We start from the raw sequence: 13038 nt of genomic DNA, 5'->3' as shown, positions 1-13038 counted from the left end.
TTCTTGAATGGTTCTATTGAAATTTAGTAACCGATGAAACGGTGAATCGTACAAAAAATGTCAAGCGCTTTCACTCCCTGAGGAATATGTAGGGGGATACAGCTTGGGGAGAGGTCGTGTACAATTGAAATGTGGGGTTAGACGTCCCAAAACCATCATATGATTACGAGAGACGCCGTAGTGGAGGGGCGCCGGAAATTTCGACCCTCCTGGGGTTTCTTCAACGTGCGCCCAAATCCGAGCCCACGGGGCTACAGCATTTTCTCCTCCATCGAAAATGCAGCCGCCGCAGCCGGGATTCGATCCCGCGACCAGTCGTGCACCTGTCGCGAATGAAGGGCCGCGAACCAGTGGCGTTTCCATGAAGCCATAATTTCTTCCCAGTACGGACGCTTTGATATCTTCATCACTGATATCATGCATCATAACACATACATGAAATCAATGTCAGGTAATGAGCTTGACGTACAACAAAAAAATCGCTTTTAATGCAGCTTTATAGATTCGTATACATGTGATCGGGACCGTAAACGCTGTATATGAAACGTGAGGTACAGTTGTAGTAGCATTGCCGGATAGGCCTTCCTCTTCTCAAACGAGAAGCCCACTCTTGTCTTATCGCGAGTGAGATAATCAAAATCGTGTTTGAACAAGGCGTTTGCGTGCATTATGCAACTCCAAATAAATACGACACTAGCAACTACGAAAAGATTTAAAAGCGCGTTCGTGCTCAAACTATTCTAACCATGGTATTGTGCTTGCTGGTTAAAACCACAATTCTCGCTTCACCAAACAAGAAGCTTCACAGTCCGTGTTAGTATACACTTGTGCTGCGTTCGTTCCATGTTCGTTGGAACTCAACAAAATATTAACAACAAAAACTTACAGCGACATCTCTTGTCGCAGTGCAAAAGGCATTTTCCCGACACAAACGCGAATCAGAAAGGCTTTTGGCCAAGCAAAGCAGAAGACAAAGCCACTGGCAAGGGCTCTTCATTACACACTCTGAGAAGCCTGCCGTGACCATACAACTAAATAGAAGCAACGACTTTGGGAAACCATATTTTACTTTCAAACGGTACCAAAAAGTCTCACTATAGAACTCGCTGTTGGGCTAGTTGGTACATGTCTGAATTAAATAGTCATTCCGAACCGAAATCACGACCGCACACGCGAAGAAAAACTAAGAAAGCGCCCGTCCTGTCTATGCGTTTTTTTTTTTTTGTGTGTGTGTGTGTGTCGTCGTGATTTTAGCGCGAAACCGGCTATTTAATTCAGACAAGTATGAACTAATTATGCATTCAGGTAAGTACGGTAAATCACGTCACAGGTACACATTAAGTACGTTTAAGTATGGTAAAGCAGTCAATTGCGCATGAGCAGACAGTTTTCGTCAAAGATGTTCGGGCTTCTCGTCATGTTTAAACAAGGACCTACGGTGGGGCCGTAACTTCTATAACCACAGCGGGACGCTGGTAAGCTACACAGCTGTAGCCATGGGTCATAAACTGATACCTTTCGGTAAATGTTTACGCGGTTTTAGTGATAAGAGAAGCTTGTGAGTATAGTACCAAAACTGATACTGTCAAAATTCATGTCAATTGACGAGATGCAACTAAAAAAATGTAAAGGGGGCGCTGCCACCACGCGTTCCGGTTTCCTAACATACGCGCAAAGTAGCCTCCGTATTTTTGACGACAACTGTCCGACAGTCACGCATATATATTATATATGTATTCAGGCACCAATCATCATCTATCGAACATTTTTTTTTCGACAGGTTCCAATCCCCATAAACTCGACATGTAAGTACGTTTTCCCGAAATACGGCAGCTGCAAATATGAACACCTTAGGCAGGCAGTGCGTCGCTATTGCAGGGGAACACTTTATCGATCGATCACTATAAGTGCGTGTGCGTAGATTTGCCAAGACGTGGGGAAAGCGGTCGTCACGAAAGAAACGCCTCGCCTTCGAAGGCCGTGGCTCATCACGCCCTCTATAGTGGAGGGAGCGCTCCGAGTAGTTGACGGAAACGTCCGCCATGTTGTTGTACGGTTTGCATCACCCTTCTGCTGAAAATGAATGGATCTACCGAGATAAGGCGCAACATTTTATTGTGCTGGCTGCTAAAAATAGAAAATAAAACATTGTGTAACCGGTGATAACGAGCCCGTAGCCAAGATTTTTTTTTTTTTTCGAGAGGAGCGCACTTGAAAACCTTGACTATTTTAGAAAAAAAAAAAACGCCCATTTTCATTACTACTATTTGGTGAAAACACTACACTGCATGAGGATTTCGGATGGGGGCCCCGGGCCATTAGACCACTACCTCTCCCTCCCCGGCTTCAAGCCTGAATGACGATAGCTCTCCTAAAAGTACCGATATGCGAGGCCCTTCGATTAGTAAAAGGGTGGCAATGGACGTATCGAAGGCAAATACAATTAACCTTGATGGGATCGATGAAAAGTACGGCCCCACATAATCTTGTATATAAATTGGACGGATCTATATTACCTCTCTTGTGCGACACTGAGAAAGGAACGAAAACAAAAATATCAGCACAAGGGCGCTCAAGAGCGCGCAGATGCCAAGACGCCGCTTTTGCTTAGCGCAAGCAGTTCTATACCATCTGCGCACGCGTGGTACAGCGCTGATGTTGCCCACGTGCCAACGTGCGAACTTCGGCATTTTGAGTGCACTGTTGGTGCACCCTTATGCGTTTCCTGAAAAGGTGTACATATATTGCACGTAATATAAGCCGGTAGTTCTGAGCGGAGTTGTAATAAAGTGGCAAGAGGGTAGTGTAAGCAAATGGCAGCAACCCCTATAGTTATCCATGGATCTTTCTTTTTGTTTTTGTTTTCTGTCGCCACGCATTCCATACGAACTTTGTACACACTATAAAGTATTCTACTGCTTAAGGCCAGTCTCTATGAGGGCAAAAATAACCCGCAGCTGCACAACAAAGGAAAACGTGGGACACGATACATATACGACAGCAATACAGCCTTCAGGCTTGTTACAGTTTTACGGCAAGCCCTTGCTTCACTGTCCTGTCGGTGGCGCTTCGTGGTAGGTATACATTAATGATGATGATGATGACCTCGCATGGACGGCGCTCACTCATTCAAGCTGTAGTCTCTTAGGACACGATAGCTAATGTAAATGAGTTGCGAGTTAATTGTAGGAGAAAGTCTACAAGTAGCAAGAAACTATGGCGCGTAATAATGACAGCAAAGAGTTTGACGCTGATGCTGTGGCATAGTCGCGATGTGACAAAATATTCATTGCATTGGATCACGCCAGAGGCATGCGCAAACGCGTCGGGCTCTTAATTTGGCAGAGTGCACGTAGAGGTAATAAGAAAATTGCCGCTCGGTCAAATATTACGAACATGCAAGCGACGTGGACAAAAACATTGCGGATGTCTTCGAAATGGTGCTGGTAGAAACACGGTCAATACACCACGCAAGCTCGCATAGGCAGGAAGCATGGCCACGTACCTCGAATTACCCGTTACGAAACCCCCACTTTGGTACCATGACCATATATAGACTCATCCCCATTTCACAATCAATCTTGCAATGAAACAGTGGAACGTACATAATATGCAACCATTACTATAAGTAGTAATCTGTGCGTCGTGTTCTATACTTGTACGAAGCGGCAGTACAGGTACGTAATATAACGGTGACCACCACTTGCACGAGTCGAAAGCTGAACTTCATCGCTATAGCACGGCAACTAATGCAATAGCTACGGCACATGCATTGACACCTCATAGGTAGCTGCGCACGCGTGCAGTCGGGCACTCAAGCCAGTGACAAGTGCGTTACCACGGATCCGTGTTTACATGACTGACGCATCAGGTCAACGCGTCATGTCTTGCGACGTTCGATGTCGGACCATTTAACCATAACTGCCCTCTACTTCGTCACTGCCACGTCGATGCCATGCGGCGACTGTTCGATGAAACAAATCGCAAATCCGGCAAACGTGGGTGATGCGATACGATATACTTGCGAACACCATTATTGGTTTGTGTCACTGCGCCTTAACGTAGCGTCACCACAAACGTGTCGCATGCGCGGAACAACAGCACACACGCGATTGGCGGCAAGCGGCTCCGTCCACAAGCGGGCTAGAATGATAACGCTACGCTAAAGCATACTCTTAAGGCAAGTTCACACCAAGCGCGGATCCAGAAAGCGGAGAGGCGGATCCGGAAATAGGACGCGGATTATACGCAAAAGCGGAAAATCCGCGGCCGCTTCTCGGAAACGCTCCCGGGCCGATTTTCTCCGGGCGGAAAAGTTGGGCCACTTTGGCCGCAGCCAATCAGCACCCGAGACGCACGAACGCAGTATCGCGTAGTGCCACAAGATGGCGCACGCCCATCGTGGATTGGTGGATTGCCTCGTGCCTGCGGCGGAGCGGGAAGAAGGCAACGCGATTGGTCTGAACAGCCGCGCGCGCTCCCTGCCTCACCGCTTCGAAAATCCGGTTGCCCGCTCCGTTGCGCCGCGCTCGGTGTGAACGCGCCTTTACATTAACAACTCAAAGGGCAGCCACAAGTAGCGCATTTAAATAGACGTGTCATCGGCGTTCGCGCGTTCGATTTATGGTTCCCCACGGCTACGCGGTCATTTCGGCCTAACGCTACACCACTTGGTCACCGGAGATTCCAAGTGCCTTATAGGTGTAGGCATTGAGGCTGGAAGGCCGGCTTTCGTGAATCATTGATAACGAACGCGCGAACGCCTTCTGCTAAGAAACGCCTGTGATATCAAACGAATGCGCTATGTGTGGCCGCCGCTTGACATGCAGCTTTCAGTGCGCGCGGCATACAGGGCACCCAAGCCGCTCCGGCTCAGCACTTCAGTCGTTAATGGGAACCGGGACCTCCTCCTTGGGCATGTCTTCGTACTTCATGCCCTCCTTATGGATCTTAGCCACGTACCTGTAAAGAAATGAACATGTACAAGGGAATGCCTTTCAGCAAGGTTTCTGACTCTCCACAGCAAGACGGCGCCTCGCTGATCAATGTCATTAGAAGCAGCAGTGTGTGTTCTAACTGTCATTAGAAGCAGCAGTGTGTGTTCTAACTCTGGCTAGTGCAGATCCTATATACAAATTTAGAGCACAAAAAACACACATTCACAATAACAAGATGGTGCCAAACAATTTTTAACTATACAGCGTCTCGTCGAATTTCAAGTTTTGCGAATTGGAAGACTAATAAGCTCACTTTCATTGTTAAAATAACTTCAAGTGAAATAGCGAGTAACAATACGGGTGATTTCTAGTTCTAAGAGTGCTGACAAGGCGTTCAGCCGCGAGCAGTACGAGATGGATCTATGAAACGTTTTGAGGGGCATAGATGATAAACGCAGTCGGCAAGTGTTAATAACATCAAAGGCTCAAGGAGAAGGGTGTCTCTTACAATTCAATACGACACAGCCATATCCATGCATTATACAAGCAATCATTGTTTGAACACGACTTCAGTGTTCGATCTCATATTGCTCATGGCTTTACGGATTGCATATCTGCGCCTATTTTGTAAAATTTAGCCGGCACTGAGTAATACGTACCCGATTAGAGCAGCAGAGATGAAGGTGATTCCAGCTGCCACCAGGTAAGGCAGTCCCGGAAAGAAGCCGATGGACCAGTTGAAGAGCGACGTGATGAGAATCTCGCCCAGGACAGGCACCACCGCGTCGAAAGAGGCCAGGAAGGCGAACACCTTACCTGCACGAATATTACGATCCAGCTGGGAATCGGCTGTACACTGGAAGTTGTAGGGACTCGTATGAGGAGCATTTCACCGGAGGAACTTGTGAAATTGGTTCACAATTAATTAGTTAGACGAAATTAGCCATTCATTTTATAAAGCTGCCAGGAGGAGAGATCCACTGTTGCCACAAGCTCTCCCCCTCTGTCTCGGCTATACAGTCTGCAAACGGCATACCTGCTTTAATATGTGGGCGTTTTACAAGCCATAACCATGACACGATTACTAAGCACACCACATTGAAGGCCTCTGGATATTTCGTTTTCCTGCCGTTCTTTAACGTGTGTTAAATAGTGGGCTTCTAGCACTTCACGTTCGTCGAAAGCGTCGCGCCACAGCCGGGTACAAACCTGCGACCTGCGGGGTCAGAGGGGCGCGCGCCGTAACCCGTGGAAGCTGGGCGTACATTTCCTGCGCTCACCAGTAGGCCGGGACCAAGAGAACAAGTCATAGATGGATAGATCGGTGGATTGGTGATTTGATGGACCAACTTTACTAAGGGCCATTAAGACCATCTTTACTAAGGACCAAAACTGAGTTTCGCGTGGTCCCACGCCACGTTTTAATCTACTTTCCTTACGATGCATTTCCTGGGGCACCCCTGCGTGCTCCGCATTGGCTGACAAACCGTGGTCACGTGCCATGATCAGTGATGTTCCAAGCAGTTTTAAGTCTACTGGCCCCCCTCACATGAGAATGTACTTCCGTCTTTACTGATTAGAAACCACGCAAAACCTCCAAAAGGCTGTCAAAATTTATGACGTCATCACATTTGGTGCACGAATCGCAAGGTGGCGTCACCACACTTTTTTTTCACGCACGTTTTCTTGCTTACCAAACATCGTTTTGCGGCTAAGGTGGTGATCTTGAAGTAGTGAAAGAGTACTAATGTGGCGAAAATAGTTTATCTCTAAGAGTGCTTGATGAGGTTCGTACAAGTACACATTCGGACAGGATTACTCCACACAGCACTCACCTACTTCGTCTTGCCCCACCAGCTTGGAAAGGTGGGTACGCACACCAACCTGGCCCAGGAAGGTAGGGATGCCGGCCACACAGTCTGCGCATGCAGAGGCGGTACGAACGTGTTGGGGACAAGACGCAAGACATGGGAAAAGTTCCGATTGGGCTTATAAGTCACACGCAACTCAATGCATTTGCCAAAGACGTCTGAAGGAAAACGTCATATTCTTTTCGCATATGGCTTTTTGGGCGAGTTGGTAAACTAGAGGACAGCGCACACACACGAACGCAAACAAAACACGCCACACGAACACACGTCAGGAAAATGATTGATTGATATGTGGGGTTTAACATAAAAAAAAACCACCATATGATTATGAGAGACGCCGTAGTGGAGGGCTCCGGAAATTTTGACCACCTGGGATTCTTTAACGAGCACCCAAATCTGAGCACAAGGGCCTACAAAATTTCCGCCTCCATCGGAAATGCAGCCGCCGCAGCTGGGATTCGATCCCGCGACCTGCGGGTCAGCAGCCGAGTACCTCAGCCACTAGACCACCGCGGCGGGGCACTCCAGAAAAATAATCTAAGCATTTCACACCAAGAATGTGGGGATGGAGATGCATCGGTCGGGCCTCACTTATTCTCCTAGAAAATGGGATTCGCTTGTTAGACGGCACGTAGGATGCGAAATGCTATGTCTTGCTTAATCATATTTGCAAGATTGTTTCAGCGCGCGAACAAAGGAAAAAGGAAAGGGTAGACAAAAAGAGCGCTGCCTTGCTTAAAAGTGTAGCTTTGATACGCGTATGTTACATCATGTGACACTCCTCTGTGTTTATATATTTGTGTGTATTGAATACAAATTTCATTGGGTAGTCATCGGTTCGTGTCGTCACTTCCTTCTTTATTCTTTTTGTGTTCGTGTGCGTGCGCTGTCCTAAGATGTTCTTCTCCTCTGCCGATTGCGTCGATTGCACGTTTTCAGAGCACGGCGAATCGGCCTATGCGAAGTCCTACACCACGAAAAACCCGTCATCGACACGAAAATAGATTATACTTATCAACAGTGTTGACCCGCTTTGCATCATGGCATCGCCGAAATCTTCTCACTTTTGTAGATAACATCGCTGGCACGCAGCCTTATATACCGTATATAGTTGCGTAATGAACGCACTTTTTTTTCTTTAAATTTGAGAGCAAAGTTGGGGGTGTGATTTATTATGCGGGGTAACTTTTATAAAAGCTTTTTTTTTTTCTGGAGGAGAAAAAAATACGGTAACGCAAAAAAAAAAAAACGTTTGGTCGCTTAGCCTTTCGCAATTGACATACGCGTACACTGTTTTGAAACAGCTTCTTGATTGCACTTCACTCATCTTCGGTGGTTGACGGCGCTATCTTCGGCAAGCTGTCCCAGCGCACGCCATAAAAGCGTTTTGTGGCTACCTTTTCTCGCAATCGTTTAACCGCAACAGTGGTATCTGCTTGCGATCTCAAGGGGCGCCCAGAAGCGTACGCCATGACGCCTTAGCCAAGTTCACGGCAACCTCGCACGACGACGCCGTTGACATTGTAGCAAGTAACCAACATTGCAGCAAGCTACTCCCCCGAAGCATCAAAAGAAACCGTCGATAACAAGATTGCCCACAAAATACGGCCACCGCCTGCCTCGCTTCCACAAGAGTTCCTGTACGTGCGGACAACAAGCGAAGCGAGAATCCACGGTCTTTTCTGGGCGACAAGCGATTTTTTTTTTTCCGGTTTTCCCGATACGACGCGATAGCGACGAGCGACCCTTCGCGACAGCAAATCGTGGCGTCGTCGCTCGAAAATCGCGTGCACGTGGTTGGGCCTTAAAAGTTTCGTATTCGCAGGAAGCGACCATCGCCCCGCCGCGGTGGTCTAGTGGCTAAGGTACTCGGCTGCATTCTCGATGGAGACGAAAATGCTCTAGGCCCGTGTGCTCAGATTTGGGTGCAGGAACGTCAAAGAACATTTCCGGAGCCCCCCCACTACGGCGTCTCTCATAATCGCATGGTGGTCTTGGGACGTTAAACCCCACATATCAATCAATCAATCAAGAAAGCGACCGTCGGTTGGCGCGGGATGTTTCGTGACCTTCGCTCACCGTGTGCTTATCAGCTGCGATGTCTCTACACTCGCACCGTTCGTTAACCCCACTGTGGCGCACCAATAAAAAATAAAAAAACGGGGGATGAGCCGCGCATAGATAAAAAAACGATGCCAGTGCATTGCGATTGCGTTTATTCTGAGAGTACGTTCATTACGCGAGTAAATACGGTATACGCCTCAATGAACTAATCAAGAAGACGAACGCTAGGATGTAAGGCATAGGCAATAAGTGTTGGGGTTTCACGACCCAAAATCGCGATACGATTACGGGGAGACGCCGTAGTACCCCGAAAATTTCGACCACTCGGGGTTCTCAGACCAGCGCTTAAATCTAAGCACACGGGCTTTTAGTATTTAGCCTCCATCAAAATGTTGGCGCGGCTTGCGGCTGGTATTCGAACTCGCGGCCTTCGGGTCAGCTAAGAAGCCGTAGGCATTTTGTAGGGGTAATGTTGAAGTATATTTGCCGCACTGATGCCATTCAAATGGTGCCGTTTACTATGTCATTGCGTAATTCCACAAAGGGAAAAAAGTCAGATATATAAGGTAGCATTCTGATGTGACAACGCGTAAGTGAAATCGGTATGCGAGTGTTGTCTTGAGTTCGAGATCACTTGAGACGAACAGCTGTCCAAGTCTGGGAGGTTGATTTGAGACCAACAGCTGGCAAAGACCGGGAATTCGAGTCTAGAAAGTGCCGCCTTAAGAAGCTCGTCAATTATCTCGGCGGCATGTTCGTTAAGAAGGTGCGGGCGAGTGACGTACGAGCCGATATACAGGAATAGGGAGCTTTAGAATACCATTTGCAAGCGCTGCGGGCGTAGCGGGCGCCATATGTGTTTTAGAATAGCGTTTGCCCTGCTGCGAACCGCAACGCACAATCGCAGCGACACCGTAGCCTCGAAACCAGCGCTTGCGGGCCACATGCGGGCCGCCATCACCACACGCAATTTCGGATTTTTTGCTTGCAGTCCGCGAACGCAAACGCCGACTCGCGTTACGACGCATGCGCAGTGGCAGCGACCGCACCGCAAGGGCTCGCGGTGCGCTATTCTAAAACTCCCCAATATTTCATTACACGTTAAACCTGAAATGTACAGCTTACGCGGGCTTCGGTGGTTTTTGCGTTACGCACCTCACACTCACGTGCTGCTTTAGCAGCGGTGGCCCTGCATCGGGGCACTGCGTAATCTCGTAGGGACAAAAAGACACGCCCACACAGAGCACGCGGCCCTGAGCTCAACGGCCCCTGCCATTGTCCCGGCCATTGTCCCGCGGGAGAACAAACACCGACAGCTGTCGATAAGCGCGACCGCGAAGATACACGACGGATAAGGAACGCAAGCCACATTTTTTAAGCTATACACGACACTTTCACGCTTGACAAACCATGCGGACATAGGTCGAACCACTCCAGATATATAACGTCGCCACCGATGGTGTATATAGGTGGGAAGTGTGACGAGAACTGAAAGATTGGTCCACGTAAACTGATTTCACGCAAGGCCACAAATAATGGGAGGCGAGAATAGCTCGGCAGTTAGCGATACGATTCATTGCTCCCTCGTTGCAGGGAACATTCCGTCGAGATACGCTATACAGGAAATGTGTCATAGCTCCGTGATGGCGCGAGTCAGTAAGGTATCTCTCGTTTCGCCTCAAGTGCGGTGATAATATTCCAGGTAGTAAACCCTGCGACTGCGTCTTTCTTGAGATAGACGTTGCGGTTATTTGTCTATCTATAACGCTGCACCGGTGGCGTTTTGATTGACTATAGTATATAATATAATAATACCTAGAGTTTTACGTCCCAAAACCACGACAGGTGTTCTTTAACGCCTACGGTATATATATATAGTCTCTATGGCATAGTAAAGAGACTACGGTATGAAATACTGGATGCACACTGTCCTGTGCGCCGACGTGCACTGCACCATCCTCCCCTTTCTCTCCCTTTTACGTTCACCCGAGGCAGGACAAGACTTTTTTTTGGGGGGGGGGGGGGGGGAGGTTCAACTGTAGTTTATTCCATGTTCGCTCGTGCGTTTGTATGTGTGCGTGCGTATATGCACAAGGGGAGAAGTTCGGAGGAGAGAAGTTGAACCCCCCCTCCCCCCACTCCCATCCCTTGTCTACCCCACTGCCTCGCGAGGCTGAGAAAGCTTTGAAGCATCCATGATTTTCTCTCGTCATTCCCGGCATTCAATATTTTTCTTCTTGATTGAGGGTACCGAATAGAAAAAGCATCGACAAGTAACTGCCGTAAGATTCTCTTTACCTGCACATCTAAGAACCCAGCATGTACCGAGCCATATCGTCAACCAAAGAAGTGAAACGCCTATTCTGCCCCACCCCCTCGTTTTTTTTTTTTCGGCTATGTAGATTGCGTCCTCAATATTTATTCAGTGTGAAGCAACTAGCCGAACAACAAGTTCTAGCAAGTGACACGTCACGTGCATACATACGCAGGTAGTAGAGCCACTCCTTGAAGGCGAGACCCAGAATAGTCATCTGCACGATGGCGAAGCAGACACCAACGAGCGCCATGGCAGGGTCGCTGATCTTGAGGACCTTGACGAAGAGGAAGATGATGGGCATGCTCAGCACCACGTTGCACACCGAAGAGATGGAGGAGACCGTGGCGTAGTGCGCCACCGTCCAGGAGTACATCTTGCGCACGTAGTAGTACATAGTGCCCATGGCTGCGAAGACGCAATGTGTAAAACGCAACTTAGTCGTCGACAATAATGGGCCAAAAGAGTAGTTGCGAGTTTCTCGGTCTATAAAATATAATATACGGGGTGTTACGTGCAGAAACCACGAGATGACTAGAAATTTAGACCAACCAGCATTGTTGTTTAACATGCACCTAAATGTAAATCTAGCATTTCCCTTCCATGGAAATGCGACCACAGCAGCCGGGATAGAACCGGCGACTTTCGGGTGAGCATCAAGGACCCGATCTATAAAAAGAAAACGCGGGCACTCTGGCCCCATGTTAGACAAACGCGCGATGCGCATACTTCTTGAACGTTTTTAGCAGGTTGATAAATACCAGTGCGCCACCCAATGACTATATTCAGGGCACGTAGGGGTAATCACAGTATGCCTAGGTACTCTTCTTAACAGGAGTCAGAAACATTGCTTAGCAGCAGTTGTGTACAAACCTAAGAAAATAAACAAATCTGTTGCAGATATGCGAACCAGAGACAGTGCTCATTTAATTTGTCAGACCTCCCAATTGGGTTAATTATATTGATACACGAAACACGAAGACTGGCGTGCAGCCGTAATACCAGCACGAACGGCTAGTTCACTCACCCGCTAAGTCGAACACGACGCAGCAGATGGCGCCAAACAGGCACCACAGTTGAGTCTTTCCCTTGTTAGGTCGGGACTTCATCGAGGTCCTGAATCCATCGGCCAGGTTGGACACATCGAACAGGTTGCGAATCTTGACCCTGACCGAGTCCTGGGCATGCTCGGGCTTAACCAGGTCCTTGATGGCCACCAGAACCCACACGATGGACAAGCACGCTATGACAAAGGCCACGTACAGCACCATCTTCCAGCCGAAGTGGCCGTACAGCTGACCACCGGTGAAACCGGCCAGCGGGGAGCACAGCGACATGGTGAAGTTCAGAGCGAAGAACCGCGCCCTCCTGCTCTTTGAATCGGTGGTTAGGGTGGCCTCACTGTAGATGGCCGTGAAGACTGCGATGAAGCCGCCGCTCAAGCCGTCGGGTATGGTCGACAGGATGTTGACGTAGAGCGGCATCCACATGTGGTACACGGTCATCATGGTGAGCGCCGTGCTGATGAGGAATCCCGTCATGGCGCTGAGGAGCGGCGTCCGGTAGCCGTACTTGTCGCACCAGGGCCCGACGAAGATGGCAATGACGGCGCCCGGTGCCAGCGAGATGACGGTGCGGATCATGCTAGTCATGCTCGCTGCTTTCTCGGCCCTGTCCTTGATGTCCTCGTAGTCGTCCAGGTGCGAGCAGATGCTCTCGTTGTAGTGCATCCGGTTGAGGCAGGCCTTCTGGAGAAGCAGGTCCTGGAAGGCGCATGCCTCGATCGTAAGCAGGCCTAAGATCAGTCAAAGCATTGCTCGAAATGAAGATGCGCGTGGAGAGAGCGAAGGTG

General features: G+C 48.7%; 1 protein-coding gene across 5 annotated transcripts in view; it reads right to left on the bottom strand.

Moving 5' to 3' along the window:
• Positions 1–466: 466 nt before the first annotated feature.
• Positions 467–13038, bottom strand: part of LOC119180932 (lysosomal proton-coupled steroid conjugate and bile acid symporter SLC46A3) — a 45597-nt gene continuing 33025 nt past the window's right edge. For all 5 annotated transcript variants that reach the window (XM_075875406.1, XM_075875407.1, XM_075875408.1 and 2 more), the window contains exons 3-7: positions 12214–12949; positions 11358–11594; positions 6773–6856; positions 5597–5753; positions 467–4962 (exon numbers count right to left, since the gene is read on the bottom strand). In XM_075875406.1, coding sequence (XP_075731521.1) covers positions 4881–4962; positions 5597–5753; positions 6773–6856; positions 11358–11594; positions 12214–12949 — 1296 coding nt within the window. In that variant the 3' untranslated portion in view covers positions 467–4880. The remainder of the gene's footprint in view (positions 4963–5596; positions 5754–6772; positions 6857–11357; positions 11595–12213; positions 12950–13038) is intronic.

The sequence above is a fragment of the Rhipicephalus microplus genome, chromosome 10 (genome assembly GCF_043290135.1).
Source record: "Rhipicephalus microplus isolate Deutch F79 chromosome 10, USDA_Rmic, whole genome shotgun sequence".
Taxonomy (NCBI): Eukaryota; Metazoa; Arthropoda; class Arachnida; order Ixodida; family Ixodidae; genus Rhipicephalus; species Rhipicephalus microplus.
This window is presented reverse-complemented; position numbering and strand designations above follow the sequence as displayed.